The sequence below is a fragment of the Lepisosteus oculatus genome, chromosome 9 (genome assembly GCF_040954835.1).
Source record: "Lepisosteus oculatus isolate fLepOcu1 chromosome 9, fLepOcu1.hap2, whole genome shotgun sequence".
Lineage (NCBI taxonomy): Eukaryota > Metazoa > Chordata > Actinopteri > Semionotiformes > Lepisosteidae > Lepisosteus > Lepisosteus oculatus.
The window spans coordinates 37,758,898-37,783,719 of NC_090704.1; the positions used below are offsets into that span (position 1 = coordinate 37,758,898).

General features: G+C 34.5%; 1 protein-coding gene across 3 annotated transcripts in view; it reads left to right on the forward strand.

Moving 5' to 3' along the window:
* dnah9 (dynein, axonemal, heavy chain 9) overlaps nucleotides 1-24,822 on the forward strand; it is a 146,143-nt gene that overhangs the window by 102,221 nt on the left and 19,100 nt on the right. For all 3 annotated transcript variants that reach the window (XM_006635123.3, XM_015356558.2, XM_015356557.2), the window contains 6 exons: nucleotides 4,691-4,884; nucleotides 6,426-6,574; nucleotides 8,590-8,717; nucleotides 15,707-15,934; nucleotides 20,958-21,149; nucleotides 23,591-23,782. In XM_006635123.3, coding sequence (XP_006635186.2) covers nucleotides 4,691-4,884; nucleotides 6,426-6,574; nucleotides 8,590-8,717; nucleotides 15,707-15,934; nucleotides 20,958-21,149; nucleotides 23,591-23,782 — 1,083 coding nt within the window. The remainder of the gene's footprint in view (nucleotides 1-4,690; nucleotides 4,885-6,425; nucleotides 6,575-8,589; nucleotides 8,718-15,706; nucleotides 15,935-20,957; nucleotides 21,150-23,590; nucleotides 23,783-24,822) is intronic.

Below are 24,822 nucleotides of genomic sequence, written 5' to 3' on the forward strand. Positions count from 1 at the left end.
ATCAACAGCTGTCAATTGAAATGTAACAACTTCTCGGGAAAAATAAACTAGAGATATTGGGTTACATTTGATATACAAAAGCTAGAGCACTGAAACAGTCAGGGAACTCAGGTTAAATTTTATTTAATTCAGGTGCTGTACCAATACTGCTACATAAACAAGAAAGTACGATTCCATAAAGTAAATATTTTCAGCCTTTGTTTATCCTTCCTCCTGTTGACTTTCACCTGTGGTGAAAGATTGTAACGTACCATGATGGAATGCTTAAACAGGTCTTAGAAAATTGCAATTCTTCCCTCTCTAATTGGCTTTGTTAAAATCTGTTTCAGTTTACACCTTGGTCCACTCTGCAGAAATCTCACTATTGTTTATGTTTTAATGTCCCATAAAAGTTTAATCAGTCCCTTGCCATTAAAACCTGAAGCACAGATGCCTTTTCTTTCATTTTAATTGTCCAATTTTTATTGTACAAGTAACTTTTACAGGCAATTTATACAGCACTGACAACATCAGGGCAGAAGTGTCGAGAATACCGCAGTCGCTTTATTTACCTAAATGGAATGTATTCTCCTGAGCATGCTAACAGAATAGACTAGACTTCATTTTGTCTGGTCAAAATCTAACAACTAAGAGTTTTTTGTATGAAGGAGACTTACATCAAAATAACTGTGAGCTATTTTCCATACATGTTTGAATTTTTATTGAATTACTTTTTATTTACAGTCCAAAAAGAAGGTGTTTTTTTTATATTTTTCTGAAGAGTGCTTAATGTATTTATACAGTAGGTAATGCTAAATATTAAATTCATGCATAATGCAGCATTAAATATGGGGGGGGGGCGGAAATTTTGTTTACATTTCCAATAGGAATGATAAGGTCAAACAGAGATTTTTTTTTAATACATTTTTTATAGATTTGGAGGCTTTTGTGGTAAACTGTTTTAACAATGGATGTTGTACTTGATTGAATGATTTTGTAAGCACAGTCTTGCAGCTGTCCGTCTTTATAATTGCTAGAAAGCTATAAAGGAGTAAAAAGCATACTGTATGTTTCAATGGAACAAGTAATAGGTTTATTCCATGCTGAAAAAAAGAAGAAAGAGAACACAACATTTCGGCCGTGGAGTCTTCTTCAGGTGTCACACCTGAAGAAGGCTCCACGGCCGAAACGTTGTGTTCTCTTTCTTCTTTTTTTCAGCATGGAATAAACCTATTACTTGTTCCTTTGCAGCCAACGCATGCTGACGCAGCTACCCACCTGAACTACATACTGTATGTTTGCTTCAAATCTTCATGTATGTGAGCAAAATGATCTAATCTTGTACTATAAATGACCATTCCATTCATAATTAACACCCAAAATTCATACAATTTCAGAGTGCTGTATGATCATACAAACCTACCATGATGAAAAAAAACTCCTTCTTCTTTTCAAAGCTATGAGTATGTAGCAGGATGCTGAAGATCTTTTGTACTTCCAGGTCAAGCACATGTTTTGTTGATTTTTTTAATACTGCATCTCTATTTCTAGACTCTTAAAATAAATTTCAAGCAAAAACTCAATCATCAGCAGCTAACCAGCATTAATATCTGGTGGGTTGTCTGTTTGTCTATTTTAGTATTATTTTCTATATCATCTTATACAGGTAGTTTTAATGTTGGTTGACATTAAATTCTCATCACCACATTATCATGCCTATGTGTTGACAGTGTGTTACAATATATCTCAAAGGCATTTCACACTATGTTTTCTCATGAAGTTGTTTATAATAATCTCTGCAGAAACAACTTAATTACTTATGCTCTATATGTTTGCTGTTATAATTAGCATGACTGATGATAATTACATTGTGATGTTTATGCTGCAAGATGTTTTTGGCAGAAAACATGTTAAGAAGACTTTTCAAGGGCAGCATGTAAAATCTAATATATACAGATCATTGAAAGAAACACATCACAACTGCAACAGATTCACAACGTGATTATTTAGGAAATGCCAGTTCTTTTGTAACAAGGCTCTGAAATTATATTGAACCAATATGACAAATTCAGATTTATTACGCTTAACATTATTTGCCGACAGGATTGATGGGCATGTAGTCTACTGTGAAAGTCACAGGGTTGTAGTTTATGTAACCACCACAGTAAGAAATACAACCTATTTACAGTATATAACTCACAACTAGATTGTAGATACTATCTTTAGAATTTTCTCCCTTTCCTCTCATTGAGATTATTCATTGTTTTTAGAGCCCAGCTCATCCCACAGTTGTTCAATGGGGCTTATAGGACACCCAAAGCATAATTATCAAATTCTCCTCTTTTAAGAAAGCCATTGTTATACAGTCTTAAAACAGGATGAAACAAGCATTGTTTGGATGTAATTTTGTCATGATAGGATAAGCCCTTAGGAGGCTCTTGAGTGTAATTCAGACACTGCTAAAACAGTTTACAGACCTCCTAGCAGTGTTTAATTTGTAAATTACAAGGTGTTTGATCTCAGTGTGAACTAGAAGGAATGGATATACTGTATAAGGGGTAACAGAGGAACAACAGCACTTAACTGTGACATTCACATAATGCTTAACATCAATATAATATAATATAATATAATATAATATACTTAACATTATTGTAATATATTTTTATATAATATATTTTCAAATACCATTATCACATGCTATTAAGCCTGCTCTGTTTTTGACATTTCCACTCTTATGGACATATAGTCTATCCATAGTATACTGTAGATTTCATTAACTGCATGATCTCCCACTATCTTATAATAGTACATGAGTAATCACTACGACAAAAATATCTAATTTTATTTAATCTAATCCTAATCACACTTCCATTTGCCTATGTTTCTAAGTCTTGCACCCACACTTTACTTCCACATATCTCTCTCACATTCCTTCTACCTCCCCATCTACACCCTTCCAGCAAATTTGCTCTAAATACTCACAATAGTAAGGGGGTGTGGGGCAACCTATCCACATGGCTTGGCTGCCATTTCCTCAACTAGGTGAGTCTCACCAAATATGCTATGCAAACAATATTTCATCACATTTTTAGGATCGAACCAAACTTCTGCATTTTTAAATTGAGAACATGCAATGTAAAATGTTCATGTTACAAAGAGGTGCAGCAGCTGTGCTTACAGTCCTCAGAAATCTGAAATTGAGAGATACTGGAGCTGAGCACCGGCACAAATTGATCACATTGTAGCAGGATTTTGTTCAGACTAAAGCAGAACTTTTGTCAAGATGTATTCTTCAGCTGAAGTTTACTTTAAACTGTGAAAACACAAAGACATTAATAAGAAAATATTGAAAGGATACTGGCTGTATGGTAGAACTACCCGGATTAGTTGATAACCTACTGATCATAAGAAATGTCCTGGGGAAGGATAAACCCCAATTCCCGAATTGATTATTGGGGTTTGTCTGTTTTCTCTGAGATAATCTAGGCAAGGCTTAGCAGCACACAGGATGGTCTTAAATGTTTGTTCTCATTACAAATACTTTAAGAATCAGCTTGAAGTAAATCACTGTGGTGCTAGGGGACCATTTCACTAACATTCAATAGCTTCAGGCTTTCGTTTCTGCTTTTTCACAAAACAAAAAGACTGTATATACAGTAGTGCTGTAATGGTATTCCAAGATCTGAGGATAAGAATGCCTTAAACCAAGCAAAACAACACACATTTCTTTCTTGTGGCATAAGCAGATTTAGTATTTTTGGTTATAAAGGAAAATGTTCATTCCACTCTCTAAAGAAAGCAAGTAAGGCTACTAATGTATTCATATTGTATGTTAATGTATTAATGTATGTTTAATATTGTCCCTTTACCTGTCTCTCTCTGATTCCTTCTGTTGTTTACATTTTTACACTATAATAACTATTTAAAATGTGACTCTAAAATAACAATGAAATAAAACCAGTGGGTAACTGAATTTCAAAGTTACATCATGACTTTGATATAGTATAAACATGAATAAAATATTCATATGGAATAAGTTTTTTGGGGAAAAAAAACACATACTGTATACCTGGCATTTTTTCTTCTCCTTTTTCTCTGTTTCTTGCTGATGCACAAGATCAAATGAAAAAAATGACTTAGATGCTAATTGGTCTGTTTGACAAATGATGGATTTTCTTTGAAATACAAAAAATACTATAGCAAGCACAAAGCTTCCATCCAATACATCTAATGTACTTCTGAATATTCACTTGGTAAATACAGTATGTTGTATTGTTATGATTGTATCTGGACCTCAAAAAGACAGTTTTCATTAAGTATTTTTAATATTTTTCATTCATTTGCTTGTCTGCATTTTCATCGGTACAGACTTCCAGAGGGTATTTTATATACAAAATGTGCAATAGTTATTACCTAACAAAATATTTAAAAAAGTGAAGTGCTCTCGTGTAGCTGCAGTTACAGTATATGTAAATGATTGAGTGTCTATGCATGCTCATGCTCATAGGTGTCCAGAAAAATAGTACATTCTAGAGTCATTCCCAGTTGTCTCTTTAGAATGTTTTGAATGCTTTTCTTATTTATGAAGGAGAAAACATGAACTTTAAACTGAATCTAAACCTACTGAACAGTTGGTCACCCATCTCTGGACTGCTTTAGTTGTTGAATCAGTATTTACAGTACAGTCTAATATTTCCATCTTCACTAGGCTCTGTCTGCTATGGAGGAATTCCGAAACCTGGACCGTGATATTGAAGGCTCTGCTAAACGCTGGAAGAAGTTTGTGGAATCTGAGTGCCCAGAGAAAGAGAAGTTCCCACAGGAGTGGAAAAACAAAACTGCTCTTCAGCGGCTTTGCATGATGAGGGCCATGCGCCCTGACCGGATGACATATGCCGTAAGGTAAGGAGCCTTCCATATAAACTGTACTGAAATACATCAGGTTTCAGTCTGAAATTCCAGGTCTTTTAGAAACTGCAGGATTCTCACGCTTCAGGAAGCACAAGCTGAGCAGTTGATTGTAGCTCTACAAAAATGCTTTTCATCCCTCTGTAGCCATCAGTAGTACACAAGACTGACTCAAAACAGAGATTTCCGTTTTCTGAAAAGACCTTTGTTGATGAGCAGGTACTGTAGATCACCTTAAGGAATATGCTAGCTCTTTTATGAAAGATCCCCTCCCTATTGTTTATACTTTTATTTTTTTACTGATCTATTGCAAAGCACAAATGTATGGAACTTGCCTTTTAAAGGGAACAAATAAAGGTTGATTCCATGCTGAAAAGAGAAGAAAAGAAACAATGTTTTAGCTGTGGAGCCTTTTTCAGGTGCCTTTTAAAATGACAGTTTGTCAAGGGTTAATAAATTCTAATTACTTATTAACTTAACACGTTTTCTTATTGATTTAATGCCTAATAATAAGGGTGTCTGAAATAGTTTACAAAAATAGATATATATATTTTTTAAAAGGCTTAGCTTGTTTAAAGCTTTTTATAAATGTATTTTCCTCTTTTATAAGTACACAGATGGCTCTAAAATCTGATTTCTTCTTATGTTTACTTGTGAAAATATCCTGAATAAAAAAACCAGGAGGGTTAAAAACAAGGTACACAAATTGTGTACCCAAGAGAGTACAGAGATTATTATTGTTTCTGATGATATTGTTTATATTATATTAAGTATGTATATTACATTATCTGTAATATCATTTAAGATTTTCAAATTAAACTTAATTATACAATTCATACTAATGTGTGTATTTGTTCTGAACTGATGTAGTAACAGGTATATTTCATGTATTTATCCCAGGTAATGTAAACACAAGCATGTGACAGCATTGACATTTCCATGAAAAATTGCATGTGGTCAATTTGTAACATGCTTACAAATAACTCAGTTGTTCTTATTATATCAATAATTATCTATTTTAATGTAGAAGTAGTAATTTAGCGTATAACCAGATATCCTTCTGAATAACTGTTTGAAGTTATCACTTTGCAGCTGTAGATGTAAGCTCATAAATACATTTTTTTGGCTGAATGATAATTAGACCAACAAAAGCTAAGTGACAAATGTGGTGACGAAACTAAAAAATAGGCACATGAAAAGTTCAAAGCAGTATGTACCAAGGTTCCAAATTATTTATATGCATACATTTGATACTACATCTCACATTTACAGAAACTAAAAGTATATTTCAAAATTATGCTAATAATATCCATGATAAATGTCATGGTGAATTCCACAATCCCTCAGTCAAATGCCTGATTTTAAAGAAGGAAAACATCATAGTGCTAGAGTTACAGCAAGGTTGTCTAATTAGGCTTGCCAAGCCATAATTAGGAGCTTTGTGAATAGTTTTTAAAGAATGTCTTCTTAGTTCAAAGCCACAGATGTGGAAGATACTGATATTATACTGTATATGTATACTTTTTTCTCCATAGGGATTTTGTTGAGGAGAAACTGGGTAGCAAGTACGTGGTGGGCCGATCACTGGACTTCGCCATTTCATTTGAAGAATCTGGAGCGGCAACTCCTATGTTTTTCATTCTGTCTCCAGGTGTTGACCCACTTAAGGATGTTGAGAAACACGGTAATTTTAAAAATCCTGTGGACATCGGTGTTTCGTTTGTGGGTCATCCCATAGTAATTTTGTTTTTAGATAAAATAAAAAAAAACTGTTCTGCTGAACACCATCTGATTTAGCAGTTATCTACAAATTAGGTCCTCTATTTTCAGACTTTTCTGAAAGTCTCTTGCCATGCACATAGCACTACACCCCCCACATGATGATGTGCGCATCATGTTTTTTATTGTTTTTAAACTGGGACAAAATAAAGAGGGAAACTCAAAATAGTAAGGTGAAGTTTACAAAAAAGTCTTTCCTTGACCATTGTGTTTTCCTGCAATTATGACTCATATAGTTTGTTTCTTATATCATCAATACTATACATTGACATTGTCTTTTTGAAAGCCTGTTGCCAAACATTAACAACTCCAATTCCAAACTTCTGCTCCCCTCTCAATGTGGACCAGAAGGTTATACTCCTTGCATGTAGTTTCAGGTGTTCATGCTGTGTCCATTTTGAAGTAAAAGCTGTTCCATTGGAGTGTAAAAATTGATTATCTGTGACACTAGAACAAACACAGCAAGGACTGCTAATACATTTAAGTTATTTTGACTTCAATTTGATTCATCTTAGCAAGTGTGCAAACAAAGTGCATTTTTACTTGGTATACAACTACAGTATGACCTAAATTCATTTCATTTCTCATATACCCATTTATCTGCAGTTCTTTAGGTTTCCAACAAAGCCATTTATTTTCAAGGTTATTGACTACCAAGCTGTGCTGAATAAGGATGCTTCTGGGATAGTTTAAGTCATTTTCCTGACTGATAGATTTCAAATTAAAGAGAGTTACACTTTTAAATTACACAACTGCCATTCACTTTCTGAATTGATTCAACTAAGAGTAAGTTAACTTCTTTCTAGTTGCCCAGCAGTAAATAATAATATAAAATCAGAGATCTGACACATAAATATGCCTACAGTATACAGGTATTAGACATATTAGTCAATAACCATCTACATTGAACAATAACCATTAAAAGTAATTCCTAGTTAAACATTGGTGTGGGCTAAATTCATTGCATTCTGAATAATTTTCATTACATCATGTTTTAATGATATCAAAAATTAACACATATGGTGCCAGAGAAATAAACTTCTCTGGTAACAACCTTCTGTGCTTCTCTAAGTGAACAATTTCAAAATTCATACTTAAAACAGGTGAGAATGACCGGTGGATGTGTGCAGCTGCTGCAGTAATGCAGACGCTGTACTGAACTGTGGTGCTGAAGCAGGAGATGAGTTTTCGAACAAAGCTTTCTGTTTTCCCATCAATCAACTCTACAGGCTCTGGGTAGTGACTGAAAGAATGAGATAGTGGGTACAAGTTGTGGAAATTAGGTTTCACTATAGGACAGCAAGGTTTACATTCTGAGATATGGTGAGGAGCTAGACAATCCAGGAGGATCTAGAGCTGCTGTTCCTCTGAATAGAGAGGAAGCAGTTGAGGTGGTTTGGGCATCTGGAAGAGACCCTTGGACAGATGGGGGGATTATGTTTCTCAGATGACCTATGCTGTAAGTGCCAGGAAGTTCCCTAGGAGGAGCTGGAGACTGTTGGTGGGGAAAAGTCTGATCTGCCTTTCTCTGCCTTACCACAACCCTTACCAGGAGTAAGCGGTTATAAAAAGGGTTGGATGGATACTTAAAACAATTTCAGACAAGGGCACACAATCTTGTACTCGAAAGATATGTAATGTTTACAACAGTGCTAAATCTGAGCAAAATAATCCTATAATTCTAAATTGTAATTAGGAAACTTATGCGAAATGGTAAAAAAAAAGATTTGTCTAAAATATATTGTCCATTTTTGTAATGTTTTATACTTTTTTAGCAAAAGTGTGAGAACAGAGAGGCTTAAATTAATCTGAATTCCATCAAATCTCCCTTGACTTTTGCTGATAGAGTTAATCTGTTCTGGGCTGTCTGTCTGAGCATATTTGTTTCATGCAATTATTAATAGCTGACTCTCATTTTAGGAAGAAAACTGGGTTATACCTTTGACAACAGAAACTTCCACAATGTTTCCCTGGGACAGGGGCAGGAAGTTGTTGCTGAGCAAGCCCTGGACCTTGCAGCCAATGAAGGACACTGGGTTATTTTGCAGGTACAGTGCATGCCCTGTAATGAATTGTAAGTAAAATGTATTTAAAAGAGTATTATGAAGGAGCACTGTACTTACAAGAGTGTATTAATTTGCAAAAGCAGGTTAATTCCTACAATGGGGGTGAACTGCAATCTTACTTACACAATGTATTCTACTCTTTTATTTACCACCGTTGAACTGCAGTACCTAACTTCCAGGTAGGGATGTATTGATGGATAAATTGCAAAACTAATTGATGATGTTGCCAGTTTTTTTGTATACAATTTCTGAGGATAGAAAGGTAAGGGTCATTTGCTGTTTCAAGTTTCAAGCAGTTTCAAGCAGGCGCACTTGTGTTGAATGGTTACTTTTTGCTTCTGTCCTTGTGCTGTGTGGATTCTCTGTGATTCTAATTGATGGATAATGATGGCAGTGCAAAACACAAGAGACCATGGGTATTGTAAATCATGCAATTAGCAGAACCTAATCTTCACTGCAGGATTTAGGCTGCAAATACAAGCAGTTGTTTAATTACCTGTGCATAATAAAGATGATCAATACATTTAAAAACAAGCCTTGCCAGCTCTGATCTGTCAGGTTTATCAATACAGAGAATTACATGTAGGCAGCTTTAGATATTTGTGCCCAATCAAGAACTTGTCTTGATCTAGTAGTCTGAAGTTATGAATTTTTAGGAAGAACTGCTCTGGATATCCACAGGCCAGGGAGAGTTCATCATCACTGAAGGTTAGTTATGACAGAAGAGGCATAGGAAGCTCTCCTAATCAAAATAACAAAAATCAAAATCTAATCAAAAATTCTCAAATATTCCTTAAGTACACTTCATAAACAGTTTGAAAAGGTATAAGATAATAACGGTAATATATCCTTGACCTCCAATCCAAATATTTTGTTTGCATTGAATGGCATATTTTAGTAGTTTTGTGTAAACATCGATTATATATTTTGAATATTTCATGTTGCTCTTTTGATTATTTGTGTGGATTGAGAGAAAAGGAACATATTCTAAACCATAGGCTTCTTGAATTTATACTAAAGTAAATGAAATGGTGTCTTTTTGTGTGGATTTTATATTAAAATATTTTTCTGCATTCAGGAAAAAAAATTGTACATTTTCACACTTTTAAATAGCTCTCTATGTCAGTGTCTTCTCAGAATGAACTAAGCTATAAGAAAAGCTATTCAGCAAGGCTTTTGAAGCCATGAGTCTCCCCATAGCTAGTATAGTGTGCATTCTCTTATGTACTGTACACTCTGCTTGTGGTGTCTGCTGGTCAAGTAACCCACTGTGTACAGTTGTTTTGCCCTCTCTAGACCTTTTTCGAATAGGTTTACAGGATAAAGTACCATTAACCTTCAAATTAACATTACCCTTAAGAGTTGACCCCTTAGACAAAGACATACTTATGTGTCTCGGCACTATCCTGCACTTCCTTCACAACAAGTGAGCTGTGCCATAGCTAAACATTTAACTGAATCAATAGATGTTTAATTTACAAACTGGTCAAGATTTGATTGAAAATTACAAGTAAATTGCCCCCATGTGGGAAATGTGACCACCGTGAAAGAAAGGGTTCCTCAGCTCTGACAAAATCTGGAGCAAACTATAAATCAAAAACATGCTGATTCCATCTGTCTAAGGCATTGCATGCAACTAATAAAGCACATACAAGACATCTTTTCCGGTTCTGTAACATTTTGTTCTGTTGCCCATGATTATGTTTTGGGGTATTTTGGTGCTTATTTTGGGAGATTATTGCTTTAGCAAGGAAGCTTGATTCTTCATCTTCATATAAATTAAGAAGGATGAAAAAATTATTCCTTTTTTTAGAGACTGTTATACAGTTTACAGACAGTACATGTTTAAATGATTAATGAAGGCTACAGTTGAGATCAGGAAACGGTACTACTTAATTACGTTGTTACACTGAGTGCAATGAATAAGTAACACAAAATGGACAATTAGAGTTAACAATCCCCTTCTTTAGTCCCATTGAAACACTGACATCTGTTTTCCCTTACACTTGGGCCACACTGCAGAGAAACCTTTAAAAGAAATGTTTCAGTCCTTTGGTAACACAATTCTGAAATCTATTACTGTCAACTATTATTAAGATGAATTTGAGTGGAGTGTCAAAAAGTAAGTATCTTGTAGTCTTGGATTTAGTAGATTATGCAACATGCACGTTTTTAGAGCATTTTCAGAGCTGGGTATGTGGAATCTGGTGGGAAGAATATTTAACTGTAATAGAGGCAAGTAAGATGTACTTACACCGTTAACAGGAGGTTGCAGGTGTTTTACATAGAAACCCAATCCATTCCAGAGTTTTCTCTTGTATATGAAAGGTCCTATAACTTGTAAGACTTCACAAAACAGTTAGTAAAAAAATGTTTTCAAATTTGTAAATCACCTATATAATATAATGATATCATTATCTTTTTGCGATTGTGATTTTGTGATGTAGGTTTTAATATCAGGTTACAATGCAGTCCTCATAGGAATATAAAAATGACACGTAGGTTCCTAGGTTTTAACCATAGTGAAGTGTGAATCACAAATACTGTTGAAAACAAGAATACTGAGTAGCAAATCAAGCAAAAACAACTACTAGAGGTAATGATTTATATTTCTAAAGGTTTGTTTTTTTAGGTTTTATCTGACAGCTGACAGTGCAATTGGAATGATTTTCCAGGTTTCACATAAAATGGCAAAATATGTCTAGATGACAGTTATAACAGCTAACTACTGTACTTTACTTTCTCTCTTACTCTCTTAGGTCCTTACTGGCCTTGGTTTGGCCACTCCTAAGTTACAGTTGCTTCCTGTGCTTCAGTCTGCTGTTGAAATTGCATATTTTTCACACCCAGAAATGATGTATACATTTGTGTTACATTTTCTGAACTTGTATTCCCTTGAGACGCGTGTACAGAACAGGAACTATACTTTCAGGCCCTGAAGCACAGAATCACAACCATTTCTCAACTTAGATGAAAAATGTAAATAATAACATTAGGTTAGAGGATTTAAAAAAAAGGTCACCTAATGGACTCTGGTTTTGTATGTTAATCTGTAGCAAGTTGAGAATTTTGAAGACATTTCCTTACTTTACTTTTCAGGTAGTATAACAAACATTGCAATTATTATTCTTTTTATAGACAAAATACCTTTGTAAATACATTTTGATAGACTTTAAATGTATATTTGTTACAACAAACATCAGTACAGAAATCCCTAAGTGCTCAAAAAGCTAGTATACCTTGCTGTCTAATTTATTCACTTAGTGAGGGTAAGGAAGATTCTGTGAGCAAAAAGAATGTTCAGTCATCTGTGCAGCTTATTTTCATATCCATATGAATCAATTTTATCTTGTCATGCATGAATGCTTTAAATCCAATTGAAAAGGTGTTTACCCTGAAGCTAAATGTTTTGCTTACCTTAGTCAGGATTTTCTGTGTCTTGTGCCGTTCGCAGAATCTGTCTTCCATTTTTATTTGTATCCTAAATGTCTTAAGGTTTGATTGCAGCTGCTTTAAGGTCTGTATGAACATTATCTCAAGCAAATACAGAATATGTAGAAAAGGACTACAGTATGTCATATTTTTCCCTACAAAATTATGTCGTACCCTAAACTTCAACTCAGTATAAGTGAATGATTCACTTAAAGCTAAGCTAGCATAGCTTATATGTATATCTACATATCTACAGTATATAATGAGATGCACAAACATTAAGCATTATTTTTAGAATTGTAAAGGGATTTCACTGTTAATGAAAATGAAAAAAAAAATCTGATCCATTGCTTGCAGATGCCTTTAAAATGTGTCACAAAACAACAGTTTTTAGTTAAAATTTTAGGGATGACACCTTGCAAATTAATATCAGACAAGTCATTAACATTTCATTATTCATCAGTACCAGACTTTATGAACATAATGTAACTTGATAATAAAAATCCAGTTAATTATTTGTAGAGGTCACTTCCCAAGGGTTATTGACACTTTATTTGTGCATTTTTTATACAGAAGTTATAAAGAATTGAAAAATCAAATATGATGCTCTAATCCAAATTGGTAACCATTATTTGCTTTGTTGAACTAAGCCTGTGCTGATTCAGAGGATGCCTTACACTTGTTGAGGCTATTCTCCTCTTTCCTGATTCTGGAGCATATTACTTGACTTATACTGTATAGTTCATTCAGTGACTTTCACAAGTATTCACTCCCTTCCAATGACCCCATTTTGTTTAATTATATGATTATTATTATACAGTATATATACATACAATTTTATGCCGGTATTTTGGTGGCATGGTATTGTAGTTCAATAGTTAGGATTGCTCAATTCCTGGGCTGTTATCTGTGTGGAGTTTTCATGTTCACCTCAAATGCATGTGGGTTTTCTTCAGGTGCCCTGGTTTCCTCCCACAGTCCAAAGACATACTGTTAAATTTACTGGCTTCTTGGAAAATTGGTCCTGGTGTGAGTGTAAGTAAAGAGTTAAATGTTTTCCTCTTAGGAGCTGGAAAAAATCAAATTCACAGGTTTCTTAAGTGTTTTTTTTTCATTGTGTACAATATTAGAATATTATCTTCATATCTTGATGAGCATATTCAAATACCTTGCAGCAAAGTTAAGCCTCCTGCTGAGAGTATAATGCTATGTGTTGCCCAGCTACTAGACAGGCTGCACCACAAACTGTCTTGCAGTATTGACATAAAAGTACAGCTGAATGGGATTCAGACAGAACACAGCATGACATTATTATTAACAGAGGAGATTTCAGGAATGAAGTGACATTTAAGCAGAGTTCCTTCCATTTTAATGTAATTCAGAAGGCATGAGTTCATTCACTAAACAAAGCAAAATAAAAGCCTTAAAAAAGGTCAGTCACTTCATTGACTGAATTCACCATTCCTGTTGAAAGTGTCCAGTTAAAGGTTAGGTAGTTTTGGTTCAGATTAAATCAAGTATTTAGAAACATTTATCAACTTTTAAATCTTCAATTTGTGGTTCATGTGATCCGAAATCAGCATATCTTTCTTGCACTCTTTACACTTACACAAATTTTCACTTTACACAAATTTTCCAAAGACTGATATTCAATTTAGTTTTCACTAATATAAGTATTGCTGTACAGTACATGCTTTATGTCATAAGGGGAATGTGAACAGTTTAGCACAGTATTAAGGAATAACTGCAGATATTGGCCAGATGTGTGCCCTGATTTGTTAAATGATATTTTGATTTTATGACGTTTAAAGACTTATTATTAGTAAGAAAACTTCTAACTTGTGACAGGTTTGAATAAAAATTTCAGAAGATGAAAAGCTCAGAGCATGTGAATTAATGTGCTCTGTAACTCAGTCCTTTAATTAGATTTCTAAATGGGCAGCTATTGGGAATATCAAGCTTTGGCTAGCTGCATTACCATATGAAAGTGGAAGGAATTTTCTCCAGTGTCCAATTTTAATCAATCCCATTTTGAATTTAATTTCTATACATACAGTATTTGTTTTTAAGACATTTTGAGGGGATTTCATTTTTAATATCTTTGCTAATAAGAGTTTTTGGGTAATATCTACATGGTTTTCAAAACTTTTGCTGGTGTTAATAAAATCTTGTGATTTTATTAAAGAATTTAATGAAGCTAGTGTAACAGTATCTTTTAGTACATGTAGAACAATTTTTTTAACTGCTTGTGTTGTAAAGATAGCAGAATGGATTTTAGGTTATTTCATAACCTTCATTCAGTTTGTACTGCATGTGCTCCCTTGTGTGCATGCGGGTTTCCTCCCACAGTCCAAAAACATACTGGTAAATTAATTGGACTTTGGGAAAACTGGCCCTTGTATGAGTGTGTGTGTCTGTGTGTACCCTGCAATGGACTGGCATCCTGTCCATAGGGTATCCTGCCTTATGCCTATTGCTTGTGGCGATAGTCTCTGGTTTTTCTGTGACCCTGTATTGGATAAGGCGGTTAGAAAATAGATATATGGATATTTAACCAGACTTTGTTTGTACGTGTGAAATACTTGTATAACCTCTTGTAGAAAAGTATGTCATTGGCTGTGTTGATTTGCTTAGTTCTTGAGACATTTTTCTCTAGCATTCTAAACAGGTTTGTTGTTTTATGTTTTATTTACATTTAATTTTTATTTACATTTTATTTACTGTTTTATTTATTGGTAAATAAGGGATCAGGTGGAAGTATAGTCCAAAACCTAGCCCTCCAGGACGCAAGTTGTGCATGTTTCATCTTTAGGCAAGGAGACATTTCATAGTAAGAAACATTTCACTGTGCTTTTAAGGCCACATAGAGCTATGGCGGACAACACTTGTCCAGTGGCACAATCCAGCAGGTTTAATGGATCACCCTTAATTCATCACTTCCTAATTATAAATAAATACTTGTAACAAGTTTGTTTTAATCACTGAAGCAGATGATTTGTTAAATGAACAAGTCACTAACTTGTAAAATAGTAACATTTCGGAAGTCCTCAAGGACTACAGTTGGCCATGCTTGACTAACTAAATTGTTAAAAGGGCAAATCTCAAGTCCTTAAAAAGATCTCCAGGTCTAGTAAAAACTTAAAGAATATTTTGGTGCATATCATGATTTGTTGTTGCTGTATTAATTAGTGGTGCATCCATATTAACAGTATTGATTGAGGTACAGATTTTTCCCATTAAGAATTAAACCAGCTGTAAAAGCTGCCAATTTTACAGTAGCCCAAAGGAAAGTATTTACAGCATTTAGTGTACCACAATTAACATTGTACTGCTAAATTAAACATAACAAATCCATCAAGATAAAAAGAGTATTTTGTTTTTATTTTCATCCTTCGGCTTTATTTTTGTTCATTCTCTTTTCTTTTTTTGCTCCCTCCTTTTTGTAAACTAATCCACTCATGCTCTTAAATGCTTATATCCTAACTCATATCCCATCTTCTGGTCTATTGAGCATGCACTGTTCCATTTTTTGCTACTAGAATATCCATCTGGTGGCCAAGTGGTTGGGTACCCTGGAGAAAAAATTGGAGCAGCACAGCGAGGGCAGCCACCAGGAGTTCCGTGTATTCATCAGTGCCGAGCCTGCTGCTTCAGCCGATGGACACATCATTCCCCAAGGCATCTTAGAGAACTCCATCAAAATCACCAATGAACCACCAACAGGCATGCACGCCAACTTGCACAAAGCTCTGGACAATTTTAACCAGGTAAACCCCCAAGATTTTCTTACACAATACAGTAACTTAAAGTGCAGAGGCATGTATTCTATAAGCAGGTGGGTCAATTAATGTAAAGGACTATATGGTTCCTACATCTGCGAGCGTTCAGTGCAGAGACGAGATGTGGATGCTGGGTAATGGGTACTTGGGCAGGCAGAAGTGTTTACTAGCTAGATTCATCTCATGATCCTTGTCGTGACACTGATTTCAAAGTTAAGTCATTTCGGAATGTTAAAATTCGGAGATGTCGAGACCCGACTGTATCACACTACCGTACTGATTACAATGTGACATACAAGGGAAGGTTGAGATGGTGGCCCACATGCTGCTAGTCTGGTTCTTTTCATATTCACATATTCACATGTGAGCTGTTGCATCACTGCCCTGCTGAATTTTACTTGGAGCTCATTTATAGTACTGTAATAATACCTTTTTTATGTACCCTCTTTGGTCATATCTGTATGGTTAAATAGTACTGTGCTGTAACTGTGTACAGTATTACAGTCACCTCATTTGGAGGAAGAGGGCTTCAAATCTGTACCAGCTCACTGCACAGCATATGGTGCACTTGAACAGCACAAAAGAGGAATGTAGCAAAAAATAGGATGTGGTGTCCACTGATAGGTGGTAATGTGTTTCATAAGTTTAACCATGCAGGCAATTTGTCAGCCAGGATTTTACGGATTTATAGTCTCCATTTGCCATTTTTTCAGCTTGCATAGCTCCTTTACTTTAGGGATTACACAGTGAGAGCATGTTTTCTCACCCTCAACGCTGACCTTCACTTTCTTCACACTGTTGTGCTTAAAGTGTAACTGCTTCATTAACATAAGGTTACATAAGTCTTTCACCAGCTGCTGTAGCCCAGGAAACAAATAAAATTAAGTGTAAAAAGGTATTTTTAAAAGAAAATTACACAATGTTTTCTTTATTTACCATGATTTATATGCACAATAATGTGCACTGCTGCACATGAACACACCATATTGGACCTAAGGCCTGATATCAGTCCCTCTCAGTTTCTTCTGTGCTGAACAGTTTTAGAATGCTAAAAGCTATGTTGACTTTTTTGTCATAATATGGAAGTTGAGTTTAAAATGTAATTTGAAACTCATGAAACCAAATCCATTTATGAGTATTTTACATTGCTTCTAAGGAACATGGTATACTGTATAATTCCATAAATCCTTGATTTCTAGCTTGCCTTTCAATTAAAAAACCTTACTCTTCTGTTATTTTGGAGAATACAATATTTTATTCTTAATGTAGTTAATTAATTGTAATTAATTAAAATAACCCAACTGACCTTAATTTACAAATATTTATGAATATTTTCTGAATAAGTGCAAAGTGTGTGATATTTAGTCAATATTCTGTGGATTGCGCATAATTGGATTGAAATAATTGATACATATATACATATACATATAATGTATACATAATAATTGATACATATAAATCCCTATGTCTTTAAGAATGTTACATATTGATCTGTCTAACCTAATGCATGTTGAAGAACTGGCTAAGGATCTGCGCCTGTGGCTGGAAGGTTGCCAGTTTGTATCCCGCGGCCGGCAGAGGAATCCTACTCCTTTGGGCCCCTGAGCAAGGCCCTTAACCCCAACTGCTTCAGGGGCTCTGTATAAATGGCTGACCCTGCGCTCTGACCTCAAGCTTCTCTCCCTGTCTGTGTGTCTCATGGAGAGCAAGTTGGAGTTTGCGAAAAGACAAATTACTAATACAAGAAATTGTATATGGTCAATAAAGTGATCTTATCTCTTATAATTGTAATTATACTGAAACGTTCATACTACTTCACAAAATCACTTAGGAGACAGATGTTTCTGCTTGTCTTCTCTAGTTTAGAATGCCATATTTTCTTTGACAGTCAGAGCATTGTCTTGGGAAGTAAATGAGGTGAGAAAATGTGTTAATTTTATGCTTAAAAAGATCAAAACTGTTAAACCAATGTTTAATCAAAATATTGTTATTAGAAATTTTAATATTATATTACATTTGTAATAAAGCCTGGAGTAACTTCTATGTACAGTATACAAAAACATAAACAAGCCTTTCCCCTGTGTACTTTATTTTTAGTAAATTAAATAATATGTTTGGACTTAATGTGAAAACATTAATGTTATGTAATTCCTTGATAGGCTTTTGAGTTGTGCATAATTATGCTGAAACACATTAGAAATGCAACCCTAGCCTAATGCAAAACAAAAAATGCAAATTAAATGGCTTTGACTGGTGGAGATGTTATACACTGACTACAGGTTTCTCTATTGTAAACAGCAGTTGCTATACCAATAATAATATACTATATGAGGATAGTTAACATTGCCATACAGTACATGTCCAAGTATTTGATTAGGTTCAACTAATTACTTGCTTTGATTTGGTACAGTATTCCAGAACATGATTTTGTCTTTAGATTGAAGAATGAAGTCTGACACTTGTCATGTGGAGATATCTTTATTATTATAATTTTAAATCTGTTGTCATCCATTTTCTACTGATTCTATATCTATTCCCTCATATTCTGCTTCTCCTTAGCACTTTCATTTTCCAATATACTGTAGTCTTCTCTCTTGAAAGAGTAAATGTGTGCTTTGTACAGTTTCTTGAAAAAGTACTATTAGACACTTGAATATATTTCAAGGTATGCCATATTATAATCATAGTTCCCCAATAGTTCTTTCACTTTGTTTTCTTTAATCTTGACTGTTTGAAGAGACTAGATAAATATATTGTACTGTCTCCTGACAAAATGAGTAATAGAATGATCATTAGCAATGTCTAACATTTTAGTTTCAACTGCTGATATCCCTGATGGTTTGTGTTCAATGTACTGTATGTGCGAAAAAATAAAATCTGATAATTATGTCTTTATATATTTATAAATTCATTATATAAGGTAAATTTGAGTACTTTGGGATTTATCAAAAATACAAACTAATGTAATGAAGAATACATCAATTTATCCATCCTTTTTGTATTTTAATTTGTATTTCGCTTGAAACCAACTTTACAGAATTGGTTCTTAATATTTTACTCTGACTTTTTCCCTTTATACCTTAGTTAATATTGAAATTCTTTGTCAATATTGAGCTGATTGCTCTACAGATACAATCATTTAAAAAAATTGATATGTATTTTTCAAGAGACAGCACCAAGTCATTTTTGTGCACTTTGTTAAAAAGTTGTTCTTCATTCTGTTTGACTTTCATTTACTTCTTAATAATCTCACAGTAGAGTTCTTTCTTTTTCAAATTAATCTAAAGTGAAACCCCCCTGTTCCTAAAATCCTTCTATGTAACAAAGGGGTTTTTGACTGTGTATTTCATTGAATCCTGTTTAGGAGCTATCATCCTTGTTATCAGAATTCCGAGCTTTGTATCTTATCAGACAAACTGGGAAAACCATTACCTTGACATTTACTTACAACCCACTCTATACCTAAACTGCAGATTCTTATCTTTATAAATAGAGGTACACATCATGGTGCAGCATTTAGACATATCTCCTTATTGAGAAGGACAGAAAGAAAATATTCTTGTCATGCTTTACCTTGATAGATAATGAATGGCTTGATAACTAACCTACCCCTCCCACTCCCCTAAAATAATCCACAATTTGTCCTCAAAAGTAAAGTCATTGTCTTAACGTTTCAAGGACAGAAACTATAATAATGTATCATTTTATCTTTGTCCTTTCCAGCTGTCACATGACAACACACATAATATTTGCAAAGGAACAAGTACAGGTTTATTGCATGCTAAAAAGAGAAGAAAAGAAACACAACGTTTCGACTGTGGAGTCTTCAGCTGAAACATTGTGTTTTCTTTCTTATCCACCATTTCTTTAATTCTTCTTTATGCATTCTCTTAAAAGCCATTTCAGTGAGAAACCAGGTTATTGGGCAATTACTGATTCCAGTATTTCAGCTCCTAACCCAGGGATAGATAACCTTTGTCCCTCTATATACCATTGCTATTGAGTGGTTGGACTTGACACACATTTGATTCAGTCTGTCATGGTTTATTTTTGTAGTGCGAAAGATCTGACTGGGAAAGTGTTTGTGAAAGTCATCCCAAAGTTTCAGTTTGCAATTACTGCTACAGTTTGATGATTATTGCCTTGGAGCTTCTGTCCACCAGGACACTGATTCAGTGGCACCTGCTTCCATGTCCACTTTCTGTTATGCTCTTTCATTTCCTCTTCTCTAGTGCACAGCTTGCAACTGTCTTGTTGCCTTATAGGTTGGAGGTCTTATCTTTCAACTCTCACTTTTTAGACCTTTTTTAGAAGAGAGAATTAGCATGATCAGACAGAAGTGTAGCAGGAGAAAGCTACAGTATGTTTTCTGATTGGATTGTTTTTGGTTTGAGTGTAATATAATGTTGTCTTTGGATTCCAGATGTGTCATTGATGGCAAAATAATACTACCTGTATCTCTATGTAGAATATTAACACAATGTCCTTGTTAATGTAATTGTCAAGTCGAAACATCTAATGTGTCTCTTCCACATTTCCAAAGTTGTTTGTGGAGTGAATAACAAAGGATTTTTTTTAAAATCATGCCTTCCAATACTAAAAGGATTTTATACGTTTAATTCACAACAGAGTAAACAGTTTTACACAGAGTTATAGCCATGACTGTTTCTGTTTTCCCTCTTGGAAGTGATACTGCCAGTGTTTTTCATTTAACTCATCTAAAACAATATGCCATTGAAGACCTGACAGGCAGTGTCAATTAAAGAAAATCCAGTCCTTTTGTTCAGCGTCATCCAGTCGTCTGCCTGTCTGGAGATACATGTAGTGCAGAAAATGAAAACAAATGACCGTCAAAATGTCATGGGAACAAGCCTAAATGATAATGAATGAGCTTCTTTAAATGTTTTATGACTGGGAATATCTATAAAAACAGCTATGGGGAATTTAAAATTAGGTACTTTTTTTTTCTTTAATTTTATTTAGCATATTCTTCTATTTTTTTCTATTTCAGGATACCTTGGAGATGTGTGCTCGAGAGAATGAGTTTAAAAGCATTCTTTTTGCACTCTGCTACTTCCATGCTGTGGTAGCAGAAAGACGGAAATTTGGACCTCAGGGCTGGAACAGAACCTATCCGTTCAACACGGGAGACCTTACCATATCTGTGAATGTACTTTACAACTATCTAGAGGCTAATTCAAAGGTGAGCGGTAGTGGGTTTTGGAACTAGATTAATTTATTTTAGATCCAGTTAAGGAAGAGAGGAATTAATTAATCCCGTCCTTCGGATGAGACGTAAAACCGAGGTCCTGACTCTCTGTGGTCATTAAAAATCCCAGGGCATTTCTCGAAAAGAGTAGGGGTGTAACCCCGGCGTCCTGGCCAAATTTCCCATTGGCCCTTACCAATCATGGCCTCCTAATAATCCCCCTCTATGAATTGGCTACATTACTCTGCCCTCCTCCCCACTAATAGCTGATGTGGTGAGCGTTCTGGTGGTGGTGGAGGGGTGTCCCCATTACCTGTAAAGCGCTTTGAGTGGACTGTCCAGAAAAGCGCTATATAAGTATAAGCAATTATTATTATTATTATTATTATTATTAAGTTTGTCATTTAACCTGATCTCTGTAATTGCAATATGTCATAAAATTCAGTTTAACCTTAAAATTCAGGAGGATTCGAATCAAAATATAATTGTATATTTAAAACATAACTATGACTTGCTTAGTGAACCAGAGTGAATTTTACACAGGTTACAAGTCTAACTAATTATTAGTTAGTGTTTATAGATTTAACTTTCATCTATAAATATGAGAGCAATAGAATTTAAATATTGAGCATTTTTTTATATTGTTCTTGTGAAGGGTAACAGATATAGAAAAAATTTAACTCCTCTTTGTAACAATTAATTTATATGATTGATAAATGTATTGTTTCCACCCCCTAAAAAAACAGGAATCATATTCCTGCCAGCACTTACTGTATCCTGAACCTAATTTTTGATTGAGTGACAGTCAATCTGTTTGGTTTGCAGTCATCAGTTCTTTGAAAACTGGTCATTAATAACAATATCCGTTAGCAAACAAAATATATACTCAGTTAATTTTGCAACTCAGTTATGTGTTCAAATCTGATGGCAGGTTTGGAATTTTTGTTGTCTTGGTTTACAAATCACCATGCAGAGAATAATAGAACACTAATGTATCTTAATTACTGGAAAAGGGGGAAAATGTTGTACTATGGCTGTGTGAAATGTTTACAAGTATGCCTGTAAATAATGAGTAAGGCTTACATTAAAACTTAGCCGAAATATTCCTTTATCTGAAGCCAGAGAGCAAGAGATGTTAAAGACACAGTTGTGAATTTAATTTAACTTCTATGACAGTCTTTAAGTAGGATATATATCAAAATAAGCTTAGAGCAATAATATGCCATAAGATATACTGTATATCACAGAAATACATCGATTGTGGTAAATGTTTAATATGGGACACCCGAGATAGAGTGGAAAATGGGAAAGGGGAATCTGTGAAAAGGCCTAAAAAACCTTGGGGCATTTAATAAGTGAAATGCAAAATATCCTTTTCTGTTGCCAGTTAAAAGGGAACAAAGGTAAATTTACTGTACAAGAATGTCAAAGGTGCTTCAAGTTGACAGAGTATAATATTTCAGAACATGGAATTTCAAAACTGCAAAGCTTTAGTTGAAATGTTTTTCTATGATTAACCCACTCATATCAAACTACTATTTCTTAATCGACCCCTAATTAAGTTTAAATATAATAGATAGCCTAATTTAGGGATTTGTTAAACAGAATGCAGGAGCAGCAGGTGTTTGATGTGGGGTTATTATCATTCCAACAATAAATTCAGGCTATTCTGTTCTGTAAATCGATCAGAAATTCTGATGCTAAAAAATCATGCTCCTACTTCGTGATTAATTTTAAGAGAAGTTTATAATTCTTAATATGATCAAAAATCAAAATTATGTAAATATATTCCACATACTGTATGTATCCTTGACACAATCTGCCCAGGACATGTAAGGCTTTTTTATTTACCTTAAAAAACATTTATTTCTAACACAGATGTTCAATTCTGTTAATCCATGCTCTGATGTTTATTTATCTGTAGGCTATCTAGAAAGTACAAATTAGTAATGATTGCAAAAGACTCATTATCTTGTCCTGATTATCAGATATGCAGTTCCTTTCTGTTTTTTTTTTCCAAGCTTAATTCATACCCATCATCTGTCACTCAGTTGTAATTTCCTTTTGTTTTTTCCCCCCAATTTATTTTTCACGAGAGGAATACCGTAAACAGAACAATTATATCTAGAACATCTGAGGTTTGAATTAAGTGAAGATAAATATCTTTAAAGAATTTATTTAATCTATTTAAATCCCAACAAATGTAATAGTACTTCACTTATGATTTTTAATTTTAGGTTTCGAACTATAAAAATGTTGCCGTTCAGATAATGATGTACAGTACATGGTGAATTAATAAAAGGTCAGAGTGGATTTCTGTGATGGTTAATTAACAAGCATGTACTGTATGATCAGGTTGATCATAATGATCATTGTTGGCTCCTGGCTACCTCAAGTAATAATCATCAAGATTGTCTGTAAATTCTTGGTTTCAGGTCCCTTATGATGATCTGCGATATCTCTTTGGAGAAATTATGTATGGGGGTCACATCACAGATGACTGGGACCGGCGGCTCTGCAGAACTTACCTGGAGGAGTTTATTAAGCCAGAGATGATGGAGGGAGAGCTCTTCTTAGCTCCTGGTTTCCCATTACCTGGCAACATGGACTACAATGGATACCACCAGGTTATTGCCAAGCATTTCCAGTTTTAAAAACAATTCAATGCCAATAGCTTTGCAACAAAACAATAAACATCAGATTGTGCAGTAGCTGACACTAAATCCTGCAACATCTGAAAAAGCTTGTTTCGTTTTAAAGCACAAATTTGGAGAAGTGATTATTTATAGTATATAGCTGTCAGACATAGGAAACTGTCCACATTTTACTGTGTATTTAGCAAACAAGGGACTTTTTGTAATGATTCATCCAGGCAATGCTCATTCAGTTTTTGCCCTTAAAGACATAACTTCCACTGTTGTGCAAGCCATTTATTTTTCTGGCCAATGTGAGGCAGTTAAGAGCACCTGCAGTTATATAGCTTGTCTGAAAATAAAAATCGATCTTTCTACTGTCTACACTGTCAAATCTGCACTGTTGATTCAGACTAGATCTGAAAATTGCCTTCAAAATTGCTGTGCTCTAAACCCAGCATGTATTTTAGTTCTTTTTTCCCCTACCTGTGCATAAAAGTATTTTTTTTGTTTACTCCCTGTCCATATCTGAAGAAGCATAATCAGCTAGGGTCTTACAGTATGTAAGGAATAGTAATCACGATAGTTGTTTTTCAGTCTTCATGCAAAAATGAAAATAAAAGAGATGATAATTTAGGGAAGCCATTAATCCACACATTACATTGGTTTTGCTGTACTGTCTGGCTGAACCATTACCTAAAACCAAGATGTGTCAGTATAGGGCTTAATGATTAATATTGTGATACCATAATTAGTGCACAAGATGCAACAGTGTTGCTGCAGGTTGTGCACAAAAATCGTGGTGAAGTTGTGTTTAGTATTGTTGTCTCACAGCTCTAAGGGATGGCTCTGGACACTCACTGTGGGTGTAGCCTGTGTAATAGTGTACTGTCCAGTGAGTGGTCCTGCTTGAGCCCTTAGCTTTGAGGCAGTCTCTTGTTTTTTGTTACCATTACCATTAAAGCAGATTTCTGATGATACTGTAAATGAATTGGTGTATCTTACATTTTTTAGTAAAAAAAAAAGAAATTCAA